Here is a 23,897-nt window from a genome sequence, read left to right as displayed (position 1 = left end):
AGATGTTGTTTGATCTCAGATTCAGATTCATCTGTTAATTAAGATGTGTTAATTAAGAGTATTTATGTATGAAATTTCATCAAATTCGACGACTTCTGCTTGATTGAATAACAAACAACCACACATTCAAACTTTCAGTCATAATATTAGTATTTATTATTCTTTAACTTCACGTAATTCAACCAGATTTTTTCAAATGCATTGGCCTTACAGTCTGTTTGTTTACTTCGCTATGAATGGCTTAGTAATCTGCAATCGCGGTCATTTTCTCAATTGGTGGACAGTCAATGAGCACAACCTCTACAGCCGGACACCGCACCCGTACTATAACAATGCTCGTTTGTCTGATTCACAACGTACTTTTCGGCGTATCCCACTGGCGATATATATTAATTAAATTACAAAAATATTCAATTTCTTTAATGAGTCGTCTACAGACAGTTACGTGGAACAAAATTTTATTCTAGAAATAATTTTTCAAATGTGCTTCACTCTCATTTATAGAAAGTAAAATTTACATTTCCTGGATGACAACAAAATCAGATTACATCGATTCGGATTTAATTAATAAATCTGAACGGATCATTTGTAAACTCTCATATATTATTTGTTTTTTGTATTATTGGAGTAAAATTTATCTTTTTCTTATTGCTTAGATGTGTGGACGAGCTCACAACCCACCTGGTATCAAGTGATTACTGGAGTCCATAGACATCCACAACGTAAATGCGCCACCCACCTTGAGATAGAAATTCTAAGGTCTCAAGTATATTTACGACGGCTGCCCCACCCTTCAAACCGAAACGCATTACTGCTTCACGGCAGAAATAGGCAGGGTGGTGGTACCTACCCGCGCGGACTCACAAGAGGTCCTACCACCAGTAATTACGCAAATTATAATTTAGACTTATAAGGTTTAATAGGATTATTTTAAAGTTAAATAATAATAATAGTTTCTGAACGATATAAAATGTGCCGTTTTTAATTTGTTCGAAAGATAAGAGCAGTCCCACGCCTTGTCGCAAAAAAATATTTGAAAGAAAACAAACAAAAATGTTCTTCGAGCTCTTTCACTTCAATTTTCATTAATAAACCGAAATCAGACGAGTTCGTAATTTCACTAGAAAGAAAGATGAAGTCGATTCAGTGAAAAAACTTATTATTGGTTCATCAAACGACTTTCTAGCCGGAATACTAGTCAAAATACAAATTAAGCTATTTTCAGATCGTCTACTTCTTTCAATGTTTGTTTTTATTCGCTTATTTTCTACGCAATTATAAGATGAATTTGTTTCAATCAGGAAATGTCCATCACGAAGCGCTAATAATATTGGAATCTATAAATAGGCGATCATAGCCGCATGAAATGTGAATGTGGGATTGTCAGAGTCGAAAGTGACTCAATGAAATCATTTTTTGGTATTTCTTTTTGCGCACATGGATGCATTCGCGCAGATATATCGATGAAATATAATGAAGGGCTTGGTTATTAATGCATTACTTTCGGACAGGCAATGAAATTATAATTACATCAAAAAGCATCATCGCCTTCTCAACAAAGTAAAGCAATCTCAACCATTTTACTCTATTCACCGCGCCTATTAATATTTCCTTCTAAAACACACTACATCTTATTTCGTCCGGAAGCTGAGTTACACCGACATCTAAACGCAATCAATCAATTTTAATCTCTGATTCTAAAACCCACATACATTTACGTTCGAACATAAAATTTATTTTTGCTGTCAATAAAATTTGGAATCTCTGATGAATGAAGCCCCGTGACTTTCACGTAGATGTATACAATCGATGCGATCCAGCCACAAAATGCGTTCCAAAACTGTTTTCTAATAAACACAATGGGCATTCAACAAAAATTGTTAGATTTGTTTATCTTTACGTTTTTTTCCCACTTTTGTTCTTGCCACAAAACAGTACAATTTGTTTCGTCTGTATCTAATGTGCTAACATTGTAACCACCACAATAATCGTGCTACTCCAACACGAGTAACAACTGAACAAGATTTTATGATTCAGAGAATCAGTTCGCATAAGTTGTATGGGTATTGCGAACATATTATACTTGCGAACCCACAATATATACGTTTCAAAAATACATTCAACGGCCGTCTGGTGTAGTGGTAAGTGACATGGTCACTACACAAGGGGGTCGCGGGTTCGAATCCCGCCAAAGGAAGATATTTGTGTGGTAAATATAAATGTCTTTTCCAGGGTTATCGATGTATATTAAATATGTGTATGTGTATAATAAAAAATCTTACATTTATTTCCGTTATCTGGTACCTGTAACACAAGTTCTTTACGAACTTAGCACGGGACCAGTTAACGTGGCGTGATTGTTAGTAAATATTTATTTATATTTATTTATTATTTATTGATGACTATGTATTCGATCAGGGCTTACATCCAAGAAGCGTTAGCACCCTCAATTCATAACAATTTTATCTGGTACTAACACACGCATCCACCGCGTGCCAGTCCAAAGATCGACATCGTTCAATCGACATTTAAATAAATAACAAGTGACTGGCCCGTAATTAGCTATATCCGAGAGCATTTGTTTATTCTTGTCGCGCAAACGTATCCCGATCTGTTTCTAAATTTGAAAACACAATACGGAAAGTTCTTTATCGAAGCATCGTTTTAAAATTAAAATTTATCCATAGCATTGTACTAATATATACAAATATATCATTACAATATTGTGCTTGCCTAGCTAAATAAGACTTTACTGCATACAGGCTATGAGTGACAGAATAAACATGGCTTCCAGACATGTTTTATAACATTTAATCTGTTTAAATTATATTAGATAATATCTACGTTTTATGTTGTCAGTGTAAAGACATCTTGGACATCGGTTTAATTGCCCACTCAATTTCTCGCCGGATCTTCTCAGTGGGTCGCGATTCCGGTCAGATGGTAGATTCTGCGAAGCACTGCTCGTCCTTGGTATAGTGTTTGCAAATTCTCTCAGGTTGATCCTGTGAGGTCACCTACCCATCCGAGCGGAGCTGGAATTGCCTCTTACGCATCCAGAATAAACGGGGAAATAGATTATTTAAAACCCTGCTAATTTAAGCACTGTGTAGCCAGTAATTGCTTTTTTTTTCAGTCATTATCAATGATGATTAAAAGAGTAAACAGACTATAACGGCTTCTAGAATACACCAAGACTAAGTGTTTTGGTATAGTCTCTGTTAAGGCCGTTCTGGTATGTGAGCTCTATAACGCTCTAGAATAAAATCTCATTTCAATAATTGAGTGAATAATTGAGTTTGATATCATTTATTCGTGTTTGAAGACAAAACTATCCTGGAATACACCAACTTTATTAAGAAAAGGATAAGATTAGTAATGATTTGTAAGTAGCACCCATACTTAGGTTCATTATTAATATGGTATATTATAGGGAATGGTATATTGTGCATGGGAAAGTATATTATGGGTCATCGAAAAGTTATGAAATAAAAACAAATTTTCGTATATTAAATATAACAAATACAATAATACCGTTATTTATTACAGTAAATGCTGTTGTGCCTTATATAAGTATTTTAAATATTGATTTAAGGCGGGTGCTTGTAAATGCTTATTTTAAACTGTAAACGTCTAAGTTCGTGAGCCTCCACTTGTCGCCCAGACGAGTCGACAAATAATAGATTGAACACATATCGCATTTTCTAAAATTCGTCACTTTCAGATTCACGTAATGCTGTTAAGTACATTTCATCTCCTATATAATAAGCGGCACCATGCTTACACAAAAAAGAATTAATTAGAAAAAATATCTTTCTGAGTGTGAAAATAAGTTATTTAACACAAATATTACAATAAACTATCGAATATTCAATGTTAAGATTTTTTTTTTTTTTTATTGCTTAGATGGGTGGACAAGCTCACAGCCCACCTGGAGTTAAGTGGTTACTGGAGCCCATAGACATCTACAATGTAAAGGCGCCACTCACCTTGAGATATAAGTTCTAAGGTCTCACTATAGTTACAACGGCTACCCCACCCTTCAAACTGAAACGCATTACTGCTTCACGGCATAAATAGGCGGGGTAGAGGTACCTACCCGTGCGGACTCACAAGAGGTCCTACCACCAGTGATAACAAGAATCGAAAGGTATCTTATTTTAAAGTGTTTTGTCGCGCCGTCTTTAATTTGCTGGAAGAAAAATAATTTTTGAGTTGAACTTGCCCTTTGTAGATGGTATTTGAAAAGGTATGCATATTTTTTAATCATTGTACTTTCTGTGTACAGTAGGTAATTAATAAGAATTAAAAATTATATGTACCTATTATTATAAGGTTATTTCAATTTTTTATGGCAATCACAATTTGTTCGAAAACCAACTGTAATCTATCAAATAAAATTCTAGCAAATTCGATGCTTCAACACGAAACAGGAATAATAAACCAAATTCGAAAACAAACCAAAATACGCTAATAGTTTTATGAGTGTCGAATGAGATCCCGTATGGAGTGAGTGAAATGTTTAGTTTTCATTCTTAGTGTTATCATGACATCGAGATGTTTTGGCCTAGATCCAAGCACTTTCACTCTGATCATGAAGCCAGTGCATAATAGTGTATTACTTTTAGATGCTTCCGTTATCAACGTCCGAACGAATGTTGCAACCACCGAAATGAGAAACATTGTCCGGCTTAAACATCGCTTTTTTTCAGAAGTAACTAAATTAATTAAATATGCAATTTCGAAAAGGGCACAAGTCGCATATTTTGTTAAATACGTTTTTTCATATACATGTAGTTTTGAGGCTTACCTACACCCATTTTATAATAATTCTAGTAATTTTCAATTGCTAATTAACACTAAAATATATCTCAAAAGTTAATATTTTAAATTTTACACTGCTTTAGAAAATAATCAGTGTTTTTTTTCATTTCCTGAACATTTTACATTATCAGAGATGTGCCCTTTTAGAAATTGCATATTCAATTATTCTGATCTTTATAGACCGATGAAACTTATTGAAAGCCTTATAAACGAATATTTGAATAGCATATGTTGTGTGCCGTAATACAATGCTTTCGGATTTAGAGGCTAAGCGAGCCGCTAATCCAATTTAGGTTCCGTGGATTTTGCCCTGATATCTAAAGGAGCACTGATTTGACTACAATTATAGTAGTAATGGTATTTCGACTCTTGACAGACCACTGCCGCTAAACACTAGGTTAGTCGTTAACTCTTCTGCAATAAATAATTAAATATTTGGCAATAAAGAGTAATTGAATTGCAATTTGTGTCCTAATTAACGTTAGGTATAAGTTTACCTTCGCCTCTCGCCCTTGTATCCGTAAACGGATTCCCCAGCGTTAAAAAAAAGGTATAAGATTACCTTACCGATGAATGATAAAACTAATTTTCATTGTAACTACATATCTCGTTTATCTCATCTGGATATTTTATCCGTTTATTAAAAGCTAGCTAGCATTGTTATCTTTTCGAAAACAGAACATTTTTTTAGGTTTCATACATCGATCTCACTGGTGCCCGACTTCAGATGTCTTGTCAAAAATTTAAAATATGTGAATCAATTCATGAATGGATAATATTTGTACAAAATATCGTTTTCTTGATGACATTGGTGAAAAAAAGGTACAACAATTGTGTTGTACCTTTTTTTTCCTACCTAAGCTGATGATAGCCTTGAAAGGCTATTTCAGCGTAACCGCTAACTAGTAGGTGAGCTCACGGGGCTCAAACCGGAGTGATGCTAACACTGACCCTACCAAGAGCAGTGCTTCGCAGAATCTACCACCGGATCGGAAACGCGACCTACTGAGAAGATCCGGCGAGAAACTCAGTGGGCTCAATTTATTGAAAATCAATAGGTATTCATTGTAATAACTCAAATTCATAGTCTTATAACATGACGGTTAATGTAGCCTTGTTGTTACATCTCGCATTTCCACACTGTACGAGATTAATTTTAAAGAAATTGTACCTGCCGGACATGCGTCAGGTCAGTTACATGTGAGCGAATGTATAAATAGCTTCTTAGAAATTTCCATTCGTTGATAATACGATGTCCGTTAGCCACATCGCTGCCAAGGTCAATACGTGCAAATAAAAGCGATTCATAAGTTTATTGCATAATATAAAACAGGCGCTTATTCAAATGCGAGGGAAAGTTAAAGTAAGGATTATAGTTATAGTTCTTGGATTTGGTCTTAACTTACCATTCTACACCGCGGATATATAAGTATTGTCATCATATTTCTATATGTTAGCCAACAGCTTGAAGAATTGATATTATTATATATAACACAATTGAGATTTTGACCTCTCGTTTCAAGGATGTTGTTAACAGCATTCAGCAATTGACACCAAATTTTTTACCCAAAAAAGTTTTTTTCCCCTACCTATTCGCCAGTAGCCTAATGGGCAATTCTCGCTTCGCCCGGACGTGTAGATGACAAGGGCGGATCCAGCTTTGGCGCCAGGAGGGGGTCACATAGTCGTGGGCAGGTTAAGAACTTATAATTTAATTTTGATAACAATAGATCATGATGTTCTTCAATTAGTCCAAGTAAGTTCAAGTCCTGGCTTCAACTAGCTCAGGGGGGGTCATGACCCCCATGAAACCCCCCCCCCCGGATCCGTCGTTGGTAGATCAGCTAACAGACTCAACCTGTTGCTAACCTACCAACCCTAGCAAGAGAAGCGCTTCGCAGAATCTACCACCGTATCGGAATCGCGACCCACCCAGAAGATCTGAAGAGAAGCTTAGTGGGCAAAACAATTTACTGCACATCTTAATAACAAGTGAAACATATCGACACCACTAACACCCGTATCTTTAGTCGTTTACACGAGCCTAACTCGACTCGACTCAACCTCCAACGCGCGTTTTGGTATGCTTAGTCGTAAAAATAAACTCCACTCAAACGTCCTTGGAAAATTTTCCTAACCGGAGTGAAGTAAGCGAACTGTCAAGTCAAGGTACGTCGCGACGTACCTTGAACGTTCCTCAAGGCTGGTTTTCTATCAATGTCCAAATAGTATGTGGACCGCAAATGGAAATATATGATATTGTTGTGCAATGGCCTGGATCTGTGCATGATTCCCGCATATTTTGATAATTTAATTTTGATAATATCTATATCTATATCTATACTAATATTATAAAGAGGAAAGATTTGTTTGCTTGTTTGTTTCGAATAGGCTCCGAAACTACTGGACCGATTTGAAAAATTCTTTTTCCATTAGAAGCCGACATTGTCCCTGATGAACATAGGCTACTTTTTTTTTTTTTTTGTTTCATGTGTGTTTTAATGTTTCCGAAGCGAAGCGAGGGCGGGTCGCTAGTTTATTAATAAAGTAAATAGTTCGAGGTTAGACATTTGAAACTCTTTATTTTATTTACCTACATAAGAGTCATATTTTGCTTACTACCTGATAAATAAAGTCAATGCGATTATAAGTTTTATTTATATAATAATAAACTGGTGGTTGTGGAAAAGCACTTCAACAACACGATGCAACCAAAATCACACAAAAGCGGCGAATAAAAATACAAAGCCGGATCCGAAATCTAAAATAATAATAGGTTAGAAAATAAATAATACACTTTCAGATTTACCGCACGCACACATAATTACGATTAACTCAGCAACCAAAACATCAAACAAGTTCATCTAGTGTCAAACAGACAGCGGCAGCTTGACTTTGACATTAAACAATGACCATAGACTACAGAACTCTATGGGTTTGATGCTAGCTTGATCAAATTTTCATCATTATTACCTCACTCGAGGACAGTTGAGGAATATTGTAATGGTCGACTAAAAATACCAAACTCGAGTAAGTTTCGAGGGAATGCTCGAGCATCATTGGATGAGTTAAGAGTGGAGGACTATTTTACGAAACGTCTAAAGATACGGGCATAAGGGTCGGCTTGTCACAAAAAAATATGCAATATAGTGAGAACCTGCGGAGGTTTTGTTTGATTTTTTTTTGTTTGATTTTAAAAGCCCCCAACGCAGCGGACAGTGATTACTTAGTCATGTCATGGCATTTACAGGAAGCCACAATATGTTTCAAGAAATTGGATACTCACCAATCCAAGTATAATAAAAAAACAAACTAATAATCTCACAGAATAACAATTAAAACTGACTGGATCACCCTTAACTAATTAAGATATAAAACAACCAAGTTAAACAGTTTAAAAAATTAGTAAGACAGGTATCAGCAGAATTTTGATCTATTGAAATAGTTATTTAATAACAACTTGAGAAGTTGGTTTTCTTTTAAGTTTAGGTTAAATGATCTATTTCAGTTTTTATTGACATTCCTATTAGACCCAAAGCGAGAAGAGCTGTGGGGTGTGTTAAAGAATACTAGAGGTCCTGCAGTAGTCGAAATTCGACTATAATTAATTTGAATTGTAAGTTTGTACACTATTATGATTGGATTTTATACTTCTATAATCACAAATTTCGCCAAGACTACACTATAGAAAAATATTAACAAAGACAAACCATATTCTATTCTCAATTTGACAAGAGACGTCAAGAACAAAAGTTTGACAATAAATAGTATGCATGCGTGTGTGCGTCAAATACATGGTATGTAGTGTGTGTAATGTTTTTTTTTTAAAACATTTATTTCAGAAAAAATCCATAAAATAATAATAATACAATAGTCAGCACACAAACAGTTCAACAATACAAATAGAAAATGAACAATATACTAATTCAATTAATTAAATATACAAAGGAAATGAATTAGAAACACATAATTATATCAATACAGTAGTAACCACTCTATGTCAATATTAGCTATCATTATATCAATCAGTCAATTAATTTGGAGAAAAAATAAAATAAAAAAGAAAATCATACACATTTCATAATGAAGAGTAAAATAATAATAAGGATATGTCAGTCTTGTCCGGTAATTATACACATCCATTTATGTTGGATCGGACAATCAGCGCGAGAAGCAATAATCCCGAGGATGCCATTACTACTGTCTCTCACTCGTCTTAAAAAAGAGGCAACCTTTTTTCGGATTATAGCTTGATAGCCATCCGTCCGGGCATCAGCAAACATTTGCGACGCACTGCAGTAGGGAGGCAGCCGCAATAGCACCCTGAAGATGTTGTTATACTGAACGTGCAGGACCCTGGCAGCCCGCTGAGTATGATTCACCCATAGACTGCTCGCGTAAAACGATTGGCAAAATGCCTTAAACAAAGAAATTTTTACTGGGGAGGAGCACCGAGCGAATCTACGGGCAACCATGTTTCCTCGGACCGCCAATGCCCTGCGCTCCCGCTCCAAATCTGAGTCATCGGACAAATCATCCGTTACAATGTGGCCCAGGTACTTAAAACTGGTCACTCTCTGCAGTTCCTCATCATATAATTTAATTGAAGGAACACAAACTGGAACAGGTGCACCTGACTTACCCTTGAAAAGCAGAACTTTACTTTTTGCTTTACTGTAGGTCAGTCCATGCTCCCCAGCGTAGGTCTCGCATATAGCCAGCATCTTACGAATAGCACCTACCGATGGTCCCAGCAGCACCATATCGTCCGCGTAGCTAATATTATTGACGCATACACTATCAATATGACAACCGGTATGAGTGCTGCTGAGCTCACCGATAAGGTCATTTATGTACAAGTTAAATAACAAAGGAGAGGTCAGCCCCCCCTGCCTCACGCCACACTCCATGCCATATGGCCCGGACAAAGCTCCCGCCCATCTCACCTGGTTCCGCTGGCAGTGGTACCATTCCTGTAACACTGATATGACCTCAACCGGTATACCCGCCCTGCCCAGTTTGTCCCAAAGCTTATCATATAGGACTGTGTCAAACGCCTTAGACAAGTCTAGGAAGCACGCGTATACCGGTGTTTTCCTGTCCGTATAGTACTGAACAGCTTGCTTAAGACATAATATCGCACTTTCAGTGGAAAGCCCATTTCTGAAACCGAACTGGGCTTCATGCAGTTTAATATGTTTGTTAAGAATGTTATCAAGCAAGCCGTCCAACACCTTGGCTAATATGGTCGCAAGAGAGATGGGTCGATAGTTATTCATATCCGAAACGTCCCCAGTTCTGTTCTTAATAATTGGAATCACTATAGTTTTAGTAAGTTCCTCTGATAAGTAACTATGGCAAAGGCAGAGATTATAAAACAAGGTTTTGTTTGTGTTTTCTTTATCAATTTAATGTATCTTTTATGCATTATCTTTAAAAAATATTAGCATTGGCACTTCTTCTCTATATTCTCTATAAGTGTGGAAAATTTCATACTCCTCCGTCCGCGCAATTTTCGTAAAAAGGGATACAAAGTTTTTGCTTCACGTATTAATATATAAAGGGCCCAATATCATCACGATCAAAAAACCTGATACATGAATACCTATGAGATAGTTCAGGTATCGATATTGTTCAATCATAGTTGAATGAACAAGCTTACGACCCACCTGATGTTAAGTGGTTACCGAAGCCCATCGATATGACAACATCCAACTTGAGACATTAGGTTTTAATCAATTACATAAGCTCGATCAACCCTTTACACTTTCCAGTTTTAGTTTCGGCTTACTATTCGACAGATATAGGGCGGCGGTAGCTACCCGTGGGGGAATACAATACGCCTTTAAAATTATCATTTTGCTGGTGAGTTTTTATTACACGATGTTATTTTTTCATCGGGGAAATAATCCGTGAACAAAGGTTAAGTACCTATTACAAAATTCAATCACGATTCTGCAGGATAGCCGTCGGAGCGCCTTGGTTCCTTAGGAACGTGGATCTCCACGATGACCTGGAGCTCGACTCATTTAGTAAGTATCTACAGTCGGCATCGCTGCGCCATTTTGAGAAGGCGGCACGACATGAGAACCCTCTCATCGTAGCCGCTGGAAATTACATACCCGACCCAGTAGACCGAATGGTAAACCGTCGACGTCGCCCAAAGCACGTCATTACGGATCCTCCTGATCCATTAACGGTGCTTTTAGGCACCACAAGCACCGGTCACCGTCCTCGTCGAACCCGTCGCTTGCGACGAAGGGCTCGACGAGCGAACTAACCCATAGACACAGCCCACTGAGTTTCTCGCCGGATCTTCTCAGTGGGTCGCGTTTCCGATCCGGTGGTAGATTCTGCGAAGCACTGCTCTTACTAGGGTCAGTGTGAGCCCCGCGAGCTCACCTAGAAACGTTAGGGCGAAGCTGAAATAGCCTCTCAAGGCTATCAGCATAGGTAGGGAAAAAAAAAAAAAAAAAAAAATTACAAAAATTGACAACTGCCAGCGAGATTTGAACACTGATAAACACAGGCGCATCGCGATACAAGTACCTACCTACACTAGACTTTTTATCGTTGGGCTACGGAATTAGCGGTTCTCGTCATGGGAATATTATTTTAAACTTAATTGTATTTTAAGTCAACCGGTGAAAAAGCATTTGTGCGTCTGTTGTACATATATGACAAATCTACATACGAGATGGACATCGGTATTTCTATTCGGAAAACTTACTGAGTCACCATTTAATTACGTGATTATTTAAGTTATTTAAATTCCATTTCTACATCTTAGAAACTGTGTTTGCTAATAAAAATATATAAAAATTATACTACATCTCAAGCGGTACTGAAGAAGCAGTACCCATCACAGCCAATAATCTTATTAGCTTTCCGCTATAAACGCGTGCGTTCCCCCTACATTTTGGCACGTTTTACTACGAGCAGTAAAAGTAATTGCAAAAATGGAACATATCTTTCGACGTCGACCGATAATCTTTATTCCACACAAAACTGAGTAAGTCGACGAGTTAATAAAACATAGCTTAGCATTCCTTGTTTGTAGAACAAGAAAAAAAATAAACAAGAGGCATGTATAATAGACAATTGCCCCTGTTTTCGCTATAATATATTCAGAAGCGGTCATATGTAAGGTAGTGTACGTCTGCGTAAGAAAGTAGTCTAGACACGCGATGACACAGGGAGTATTTTGCTAAATTTACATAATGCTTGAGCTCTTCGATAATTTTCCATTGAACACTCTGTAATACAAAGAGAGAAGATGTTTCCATATTGAAAGTGAACTCATGACATATGTCACATTTATCTATTACCGGAACCTATAAGATTAAAGTTTCAATTGCTCACAGCTGTTGTTGTCACAAAGTTGTGCATTTCAAAAGAGAACGCTTAATTTCTTCATAGCTAAAATAGACACGACAGTGGTACGATTTTCATGGTGAATTTATAAAGCATCTTGTAAAAAAATAAATACGATTTTTTTTATCTGCGTAAATACCAACTGTAAAGCTATTGTGAGCCCGCGCATTTAGGCAACACTTTCTGCTACGAAGAATGAAATCCAGGACAGTCGTAATCTCTATATATAAAAATCTCTATATATAAAAATGAATTGCTGTTCGTTAGTCTCGCTAAAACTCGAGAACGGCTGAACCGATTTGGCTAATTTTGGTCTTGAATTATTTTGTTTCCCCTGTGATGTGTCCTCCGTCGGACGGATTCCTTTAGTTTGTCGTGTATTTATCGATTGAGGCACTACGAAGTCTGCCGGGTCCGCTAGTAAATATATACAATTGAGACTTCGTGTCTCAAAGAGAATGATGACATTGATGTTGTAAAGGTCATAGGCTCCGGTAAATACCAGGTTCACCATAAACCACCATAAGAACCGTACCGTTCGTGGAGTCGGAGTGGTGGGGCTCGATGGGGTTTAGTCGGTAGTCTGTTTTGCAGGGCGGGTCTTGCGTGGCTGACGCCGCGCAGCGCCTCGCGCGCCTTTCTCGAGGCGTAGTCTCCCGATAGGAATTAGAAGAAGAGGAGGACTTTGGTCTTCCTATTCTCCCTCTTCTTCTCTGGAGGCACCGGAGTCCGACATAACCCGGTCTGTTCAATGGCGGATCCAGGGGGGGGGGGGGTCATGGGGGTCATGACCACCCAGGTGGTTCTAGGACTTAGGTGGACCACTAATTGAATATAATGATTTTATTTATATATTTTGTCACCATACAGATTTTATGTAACTACATACCTTCAATATTTAATTAATTTAATATAATATAATAACTTTGTATAATGGCAAACGTTTGGGAACGAACGCATCTAAATTTGACTATGTGACCCCCTCCTGGCGCCAAAGCTGGATCCGCTCTTGGATCTGTTACCCCTCTCGACCGGGTATCCGTAAACGGATTCCCCATCGTTAAAAGGTTCACCATAAGCTCATCTGCCCTTTAAGACCACTAGAATATTTTATCTAGATTGGAATCATTTCTCCATCTCAGAGATTAATTACCAAAAACTTAATGAACGTCTGTTGGTCATAAATTCACGGGAAATTTCCCTTATTTGTATTCTCTTTTTTACGTATGATAACGCCACACAGATACGTAGTTAAAATTCATCAATAAATGCTACATACACTGCCTACAGAATCTATCACGTTATCTATCTAGTCAAACGAACTTTGCACTAACTCAATTATTAATTACTCAATCAAGCAATACATCTCGCAATTATCACAGCTAGACAAATTATAAATAGACTTATATTGTAAATATGTATTAATTCGTTCTGTAAACATATTCAAAAACATTCGAGACAAATGAAAACAATATGTTAAGAAATAGTAGGTAGTAGAATAGCATGAAACCGCAATTTTAGACGCGTTGACATTATATCGCAATTATAAAACAATGACGCATTTTTTTTTTCATACTCATAACTATTAATCATACTGGCGATTGAAATCTATGAATCTTTATAATGGAATAAACAAAATTTCGGAAACCTAAGCATGAATACTTCAAATAAAATGAAGAAATGTGAAGGGTTTTTAATTATTTGTGTGCTCAAAGAGTATTTGCGTTATTCTTTTATTTAGAAAGTAACATTAATGTAACTTTTTTTTTTTCACTGCCTAATCTTTGGTAACCTAGGAAGCTATTTTAACTAGTGATTAGTGATTTTAATTTTAACTAGTGATTAGTGATTGTTTGAATCTAGCACCAGATCGAAATCGTCTTTAACCTTAAACTGTTCTTCGTACAGATGTATCGCTGCTTTCCTGGTGCCTTTTTAGGATTAGAATAGAATAGTTCATAAACAGGAAATATTATAAAGAGGAACGATTTGTTTGTTTGTTTGTTTGTATTGAATAGGCTCCGAAACTACTGAACCGATTTTAAAAATTATTTCACTGTTTGGAAGCTACACTATTCCCGACGAGTGACATAGGCTATATAAACTTTTTTGAAAAAAATTAGGGATCCTTACTAAAACTCCAATAATGTAATCCAAGGTGTAAAAAATTACCTAAAATATTATTTACATAGGCGGCACTGAAAATTTCGGGAATTAACGAAGTGACACAACATTACTATTTAAAAATGTATTTATTGCTTTTCGAAGTATTCTCCGCGAAATTTGACACATTTTTCCCTACGATGGAACCAATCATTGAAGCAACCATTCCATTCGGAAGTCGGGGTCTCCAAAATGGCCGTTTTGTAGGCGTCCACAGCTTCTTCAGGTGATGAAAATCTCTGTCCATGCAATTTATTCTTTATTTTAGGGAAAGTATAGAAATCATTAGGGCTTAGGTCGGGGCTGTACGGCGGATGGTCTAATAATTTTATGTTTTCTTGCTCTAAAAACTGTTTTGTTCTGTGCGCGGTGTGAGAACTCGCATTGTCGTGATGGAGGATGATGCGGCGGTTGCAGTTCTCTTTACGAAGTTTAGAAACGACCTGTGGCAAACAAATGCTAGCATACCATTCTGCATTAACCGTTCTTTGTCCCTCAAGAGGAATAGTCGTAACATGGCCGGTTTTGGAGACAAACGTGGCCACCATTTTTTTTGCAACACTCCGTGATAGAACAATTTTTGTTGGCTTTAACTCATTTTCGAACACCCAAACTCGTGACTGGTTTTTTGTTTCGGGTTCGTACGCGTATATCCAGGATTCGTCACCTGATACAATGTTGTATACAACATTTGAGGATCCTGCGTGGAATCTTTCGAGAGTTCTGACGCACCAAGTAACGCGAGCCGCTTTTTGCTCTTCACAGAGCGAATGCGGTATCCATCGGGAAAACAACTTTTTTACACCTAATTGTTCATGCAAGATGTATTTGACTTATGCCAATGTCTAAAGTTGCCTGAATTTCGCGGTATGTCACATGTCGATCTTTCTCAATCAGCTTACGCACAGCATCAACGTTTTCTTGGGTGACTGCAGTTTTTGGACGACCTTGACGGGGATCATCACTGAGCTTGACACGTCCACGTTGAAACTCAGCAAACCAGCGATAAATTGCGGTTTTGGATGGGGCTTCATCACCAAATGCAGAAATCATCCGGTCAACACACTGTTTTTGTGTTAAACCACTTCGAAAGTCATAATAAATCATCGCTCTTGAATTTTCTCGAGTCAATTCCATTTTCTCAACGACTAAACAAGTTTGACAAAACCTCGTGACAAGACCGAAAATCTTTTCTTAAATAAATAAATGGTATTCGATTTTTAAAACCAAGGAGTTTTCAATTAAAAAGATTTTAATATGACAGGAACAGTGGAAATATTCCATTAGCGATACTTTTAGTGCAGCCCTCGTACATCGCGTGCCCTGCGAAAACTATTGATGATATAATAAAATAATGTACTGCGACTTTGTAGAACACATTATTATTTACAAAAAGTGTCGCGACACAATATGTCTAACTATTGTAATTATGCCGCAATAAGTGTTCTTTTATTTAAAAAAATAAAACAACGTCAAATATCGTTGAAATTTTTGTTAAAGACCCGAGCGGAGCCGGAGCGCGCCGCTTGTTTGCCATAAAGGAGAAACATTTTTAAAGTACGTTAATAATGTAAATAGAACGACTTCGTAGAAAAAAAACTCTCTCCTTCAATAAAGGATTTACGTAAATTAATGTCAACATTATCTCATAAAACTATGACTAGGGTCATAAACTATGTTTACTATGAGCCTTATCAGGTTATCTAGTAAAACATTCGTTTAATGAACTTATTTTTACCTGCTATCGCTTTATCTAAGACACCTTAACTAAATACCTACTGGCGCAATGTGCGTAAATAATCGTTATCAAAGCGATTAGAATCAAAATCTTCAAATTCACGTAGTGTAGCAGCCATGTCATGCCTTTATCGTTAAAATAAATACACTCATGCAAAGGCGTGTATTGCATTAATGTTGCGTCAGTGACAATATGTAGGAACTAAATTTACATATTCAGATAGGAGTTTAAAATCGGATCATCAGCAAAATGCTTTCCTTGGCGAACACTGAGTATTGAAGAAATTTATCAGAAATAACCTAGCAGATTACGGATACAACAGTTGTTACAAGAACAAATGCCACTCAAACTAAATTTGAAAAAATAGTCTTAGCGTCTAACCCTCGGTTCATGCCGTCGTCAATTAGCATGTCGTTTGAAGACGCGTTTCTGTGTCGTTTTTCACACATTCGTATTAGAACGTATAAGACAAGCCGCGTAAAATCTAAACTATCCCGTAAAGCTTAATGCTTAAAGTATGTTATCCCGTGTCGAATGTCACATTTCGCTTTCCGTAAGCGGCAAGCGCGAGGCGAAGGTATTAAGCAGTGTGCACGACATATGAGTAATGACAACAAGGCAGTGGCGTGTATCGTCTCCGAATGTTCCCAGATGTGCGTCTGGATGCACGGATTGCACGAGTTATGCAAGTTGAAGAAATATTAGTACGTAACAGAAACATAAATTCCTGGAAGACGTCATTGCATTATAAATTTAAAACGAAAGTTGTCTATGAATATATATTCATGTATTTAAACAATCTTAAACTGTTATTTATCTCTAGTGTTTAGAAGCTGTAAAAACATTTGGTAAAATACAGCGACAGTCCAACAGCACATTCAACAAATAGCTTGGGTGAACTAAATTATATAATGATTGAAAAAATGTAGACTAAGATAATATTTATTAAAAATACAATATTTAAAAAAAGAGGTTCAATATATTCTAAGTATCCTTTATATTTACAATAAAAATTATAATAAAAGACAATTAAAAACGAATTAATGTAAAGTCACTCTTATTTCATTCAATTAACAATTTTTAGTGTTGCCAATACTATGCAGTTTTGGTGATCGTAAACCAGTGTATAATAATAATATTTAAAAAAAAATTAAGCCCCCCTATTTAAACAGAATATAATATTATCTAATAACATAAATCTACATTACAATATTATAGTGTAAGAAATTGTTCAATGCATGAAATTAAATCATTTCAAATTGTTTTTGTTTTTCTTATCTTTTCAATAATTAAATTGTAATTCTTAATGTAAAGATGTAGGTAATTCAAGTATATAAAGACTATAATCGAATGGTTGATTACATTATCCGAATCAATGCTTTATCACTAAAGCCCTAGGATATTGAAAAATTAATGAGATTAAAAGAGCATTAATATAAAATTAGCAAAATTTCTTTTAATCCTTCGGAATTGAGTTTCTATTTTTTTTTGCCTGTCCTGTTTTATGTGTTCTAAAGAAATGTTCGCACGCACACACCCATATCTATTTGTGGCCAGGCCGAAATAACTGGCAAAACGAAACGTAGGTATATCCGGTCCCTGTGAGCTGGCTCTGAAACGGTTGTTTGTTCGCATACGACCAGCGAACGCTTTGTAAGACGGACTATACCGCGATTTGTGGTAAAGCGGACCGTCCGCTCTAAAATATGGTCTTTTTTTTTCTACCTAAGCTGATAGCCTTGAGAGGCTATTTCAGCGTAACCTTAACTAGTGAGCTCACGGGGCTCAAACCGGAGTGATGCTAACACTGACCCTAGCAAGAGCAGTGCTTCGCAGAATCTACCACCGGATCGGAAACGCGACCCACTGAGAAGATCCGGCGAGAAACTCAGTGGGCTGTGTCTATGGGTTAATTCGCTCGTCGAGCTCGACGGCTCGACGAGGACGGTGACCGGTGCTTGCGGTAAGATAGTCCAGGCTCTAATCATGTTTGAATTTTTTTTTTAAAACAAAAAAAATTACTACTGCTTTGTTACTTGGAGTTATTTGAATCAGTGATTAAACAATTTTATCACTTAGCGATTACGCTTATTCCGCTTAATAATCGACGATTACAATATCCATTAGGTTTACTTCGGTTTTTAAGAAAACATTCAAGTACAATAAATAAATAAGGGTTTTTATAGGTTTATTGAGAAAACAAGATTACTAGCCTTTTCGTAGTTAATCTGGTTTTTTTTTCGATCATAAATATTCTCTACATAACTGTATTGATAACTTCGACGATTACGATTAATCGTAAAGAAAACATATTACGATTTTAATTATATTGTGATTAATATCTATCTAATATCTGTTTATCTAATAAAATCTATCTAATAAAATAATATCTATCTAATATCCGGGGTTAACGTTGGATTCATTTCACAAAATTTGATATTTAATGTTTTACTATATTTGTGATTACAGTTCAATATACCGTTGTCAAAATTATTTGAAACTTTACCTAGCTTTTAGATTTTAACAAAAATTGTTCATGTTTAGTCATGTTTATTTACATACAAAAAAGAACTGAAAGTGTATTAAGGTCTGGAAACTTATTTGACTTGACGTTTTATCTATATGATAAGAGGATCCTAGGTGTTAGATAAACGCCAAAAATGTTCTCTGTTGAAGTTTGGATATGTTATAATTACTATAACTTCGCATACCTTACCATTTTTTGGTAATTATAATTTCAGAATTTTTCGTAAAAGCAATATTAAACAATTGGCTCGACATTAAATTTTAATTGAATAGATATTGTCCTATCGTGTGATCCAGCATATTCATTACTACGATAAACTTGAAAAATTATAATAGGATGTGCTTAGCACGTCATTTCAGTGGCTCATAACTCAATTTTACAAAAAATAATCAACATTTCATATACTCGTAACAAAGCTGCCACACGTAGATGACAACTGGTGAAAAGAACGTCGCCGATGTATTTACTCGACTAGCTAATTATAAATGTTGTCAAAATTTCTATTTTTAATTAGGTTTTCAGTTCAAACATAATTGTCTGCTATTTATCAAGACTCTGTTATTATATATTTTTTTATTAAAATTTTGTATATGTAAATCCTGATCCTTCTTGCACTTATGCGCTTCGGTTGGAATGGTAATACATATTTTTACCAGCATGGCGAATTCGATCTTTTGAGTATCGGAAATCAGATCGTCTCAAACTTTCGGGAAACGTGAAACCTTGTGCAAGCCGTGACAATGAAGGCAAATGTTTATTGTTAAAGCTCTTTAAAACATCGATATTTAGGCTGTAAATTCCCGCGAGCGTTTATAAAAAATGATATACATATAAAACTGATGTAAAAACGTTAAGAATATTTTTATTTATATAAACAAAACTTATACGTCTCGAGGCAAATACAGTGTTGCTTATTTTATACCAGAATATATCAACGAGAAAAATTTAACGGAGAAGCCAGCTCGTCTACTGGTCTTATCATCGTGCTGAAACATTACTATTTTCTTTGCTTGGCAACATCAAGTTACCATCTGAGTGTCTAAGTTTCTGACATCATCACAATATTACATCGAGTTAAAAAAAAACTAGGATAATCCAGTTCGTACAGCGTTACGAACTCAGAACTTTGCATTATTCAACATATGCAAAATATCCGATTTAATAATAGATGGAGTCTGAGGTGAACTTCTCACAATAGACTTAGAAATGAGTTGCAGCCTTTTCAGTATAAGAAACGAACTCGCAGTCCTTTGTCTACAGGAAATTCAATGGTAATTTCGTCCCCAACAGAATGATCTCGATTTATCTAGGAAACAATCTAAAATCCAATTGATAAACTAACAAGTCTAAGAAGGAGATAATGCTGTTTAAAAATAAATAACACAAGTTACAGGGCACTTGAAATGAAAATAGAATTGCTTTCGGAATGAACACACAAGATGATATTGATCTAATTTATTGCATTTTCAAAGTTCCATGAAGTAGGTAAGTGCAGACCGCGCACTATATTTTTTACTGAGGTTTTTTAAATTCCATACAACTATTTTATGTTTCCGCGTGCTTAAGTCTTTCATTATCAGTGCAATCAGAATATATTTGACGTCAGTCACATAATTTATATTAACTTATAGTACTATTGTTAGTAGGATTAACGGCGATTACTCATCATGAGTTTTATTCCTTGCATATGACATGTAATAGACGTCCCCACTGAACAATAGCTTCAAGTGGCGAAGTAAATCGTTGAGGACCGAAATAAATTGTGAGACCGCTGTATAAATGATTAACTTTCGTCAAACCGTTCTTAATATTTTTAATTAGTTACAATTAATTATTAATGACTTTTAAATTAATTTATTTATTGGAATAGCAAATTTTAAAATACAGTCGGAGCAGACTTCATTGCAACACGAAGAATTTCCGTCTACAGACAAACTGATTTTCTCTGCTTTGTGCTGTGTCCTTGGAAAATTTCCGATCATATTTTCCCAGTACCACATAGCTTAGTAATGAGCTCCCGTCCACAATGCATTCAGAGCACTATCAGTGACATAGCCTTCTTTAAACGAGTTTTAAAGAGAGTCCTTATGATTATGCCGCGGCATGACTGTACCCCTGGAATTGCCAGTGTCCATCGACTACGTTAAACACTTACCACCAGGTGAGCCATTGCTTTCCTACCATCGGTAGCAATTAAAAAATGACTGTACATGATAGTGACGCATTAAAATCTAATAACAATGCTAATGACAATGATTTTTTATTGCCCTTGTAGGCAGACGGCCCACCAGATGGTGAGTGGTTACCATAAATCGACACATTTTAGCGAGAAATGTAAAACAATATCCCTATAATATTAATAAAAATAATATCCTAATGTAGTTTTAAAATTGGTCATCATCAACGTTGCTTCTGCGTTGCATTTAATTTATTTTTAGAAACCATAACAAAGTCCTGCGTTGAGCATTAATAGTCCTAAGTACATTTTTTGTTAAAGTTTGAAACCTCAAAATAAATGTAAGTACTAGGGTAGGTACATAAAGAAATATTGAAAAAGCTTCGCATTTAATTAAATTTGTATTAATATAATTTTGTTAATTTGATATTTTAATGTAATTAATCACACACATATTTTTAATTACAACCACTCAATATTGGGTAAGCCGTACATGAGAAACAAATTAGTGGTTTCTAAATTCTAAAATGAATTTACTATCAACACTAATTTTGGGTAATATTTAACTACCAACAAAGTTACGTAAGTACTTCTAATCTCCGCAATGTAACCACGCGAGTTAATAAACTGCTGCTTGCCTTAAAGTGTATAAAGCAAAATTATTGAACACTTCGATAACCAAACCTGTAATAACTTGTCCTTGGTCCAATACGTAAACAGCAATCATTCAATTATTCACTCATAACGACACTAAGCCTATTGTAAACAAAACTAACATAATAAATGGTAAAGTCAACGTTATCCCAAGAGTTATTGAGAAATATAGGTCATTAAAATGCCATTAGTGTTGTAAAACGTGCGGATAATTTGGAGAACTATAGTTTTCCTTCCGGTCTCATTAAAAGATACCAAATGCAATTTTAAAAAGCGAATGTAAGCAGATTTCTTTTCGGACAAGTACGGTTTTCTCGTGACCAGAGCGCTGTGATTTATCATAGTGGATTACATAGTATTATAGTGTTAATACAGTGAAACATTATCACTGGATTTTGTCACGAGTCCAATATTTTACAATCTGACAGGATTTTCAGTATTACAAAAATACCTGATTCAGATATAGAACCAACATTATTTGTACAATAATATGTACCTGTCAAACTTATCAGTGGTCGTGATTGATTCTGATATTTAAAAAGTTCAGACAGTTTGATAATTGAGGACTTAGATATTTGTTACGCAGAGATTATGGCAAACTGTACCAGCCCACTATCGAACGTTTTGATAAGAGTCCGTGAGTCGTCATAAAAGTTTCAAAAATTATCTTATCGCCACGGCTCCAGTAACGTGCAAACATCTTAACCAAATAGTGTACACTAGAACGAATTTCATTACACTTTTTACATAGGACATTGACCAAATCCGATTGGTGGAGAATATTTTGAGACGACATTAACTACTTTAAATTTAATTTTATCTTTTTCGTTATACAAGTTTTGAACTCACTCGTTTGTATCGTCAAGTATTTCAATACCATAATAGTAGCGTCTAATTTTATCAAAAATGTTTTTCTATTAAATTTATTAACATTACGATACCGTACGCCTACGAGTGATATTTTTAGTCAAAAGACCCGATAAATGGGAAATGAAATTAGCTCAAAATAGCTGAGTAATATATTGAACTTTTCTTTTTCCTTTCCTTCCTTGTAAAGTATTTTTATCTGAAAGCATCATTTATTTTATCCAATAGCTAAGTAACTTTATCCAATAGCTAAGTAACATTCAAACAAAAAAGGCATTCAAATCTAATGAAGCCTTTTTATAAGATATTTTTAAATTTTAATTAACAATACATATTTTGAAGATCCTAATCATTTTAGCTTTTACTTTTCGTAATGCAAAAAGTATTGTAACAGTATCATTCCGATTTGTGCGGCAGACTCTGATATCCCCGATACTCGCCGTAATAATAAATGCAACGCTCTAGATATCCTATCTCTAACCTAAGAAGTTGGCATGAACGTAGAGGATCAAAGTGCGGCGTGGGCGCTTGACCTAATACCACACGCACCACATCAGTCGCGTACGCGCAACAAACCTTTAGTGTACTACAGTCACGATCATAATTAATTTGTTTGTGCACCATTATGATGGTCTATATTACACATCCTCTTTATTCCGTATGTCACAGTTGGTTAAAGACTGAGTAATTTAGGTTTACACCATCGTATGAGACCGAGATTAGCTCTATATCCCTGTTCACGTGTAAAGGATTTGAATAAAACAATGAATTCGAATTTATCTTGTATTTTATGTCTTTATATTTGTTATTTTTTTGTCAATGTCATTACCGATAGCAATTACAATACAGGTTTAATTTAGATGTATTTTAAATAATTCAAAACTATCACGTTATGTTTAAATTAAAAACTTTCGAACTCGTGTCTACGGAAATATGCCGCTATCGTGTTCTACGCATCTTAGATTGAGGTTATGTTGTGATAACAGTTTCGATACAAACGCCGGTAAGAATTGAGGTTTCAGAAATATACAACTGAATTCCAATGATGATAAAGCCGAAAATAGCTCGACCGCCTGTGGAGCGAAAGGTCGGAAGGTGGCAACGGAGGATGCGCGCGCATCCGGCATGGCCGCCTTCGCACATCTGACTTCTGTATTATATCCACAAAATATCTGTTTTTACCGCAAATTCAAAATATTTTTTAATTTTCCAACGTTAAAAAACGTAACTTTCATCAGTATTGACCTGTAGAAAGATACCCCATACCTTTAACAAAGTTTCGACCGCGACTTCAAGTAATCAGCTGATTAGCTAAACTTTTACCGGTGTTTACGAATTAAAATTTGAACTTCATCACAGAAACTTATCATTTCTTTTTAATTAAATATGTTTTAGTTGACTTTTGAGCGTTTTGCTGGTGACTGGGAATCACCGGCGGACGCACGTGATGCACTTCCGCCGGTGGAATGAGCGCGACCTGCCACCGCCGAGCGTACCTGGACTAGTCTGCCAGCTGAGTCCTCCGACGAACATCTTCCTGCAAGATAAACATAACTGTCAAGCACGCGAACGTG

General features: G+C 35.9%; 1 protein-coding gene across 6 annotated transcripts in view; it reads right to left on the bottom strand.

Annotated features, from left to right (window-relative positions):
- Positions 1–23,897, bottom strand: part of Rbp6 (RNA-binding protein 6) — a 564,515-nt gene that overhangs the window by 540,012 nt on the left and 606 nt on the right. For all 6 annotated transcript variants that reach the window (XM_089730415.1, XM_089730414.1, XM_028174640.2 and 3 more), the window contains exon 2: positions 23,820–23,860. In XM_089730415.1, the coding sequence (XP_089586541.1) occupies positions 23,820–23,860 (41 nt within the window). The remainder of the gene's footprint in view (positions 1–23,819; positions 23,861–23,897) is intronic.

Source organism: Bombyx mandarina, chromosome 10 (assembly GCF_030267445.1).
Source record: "Bombyx mandarina strain Sakado chromosome 10, ASM3026744v2".
Lineage (NCBI taxonomy): Eukaryota > Metazoa > Arthropoda > Insecta > Lepidoptera > Bombycidae > Bombyx > Bombyx mandarina.
Note: the sequence above shows the minus strand (reverse complement) of the source record. Positions and strands in the feature narration are given on the sequence as shown.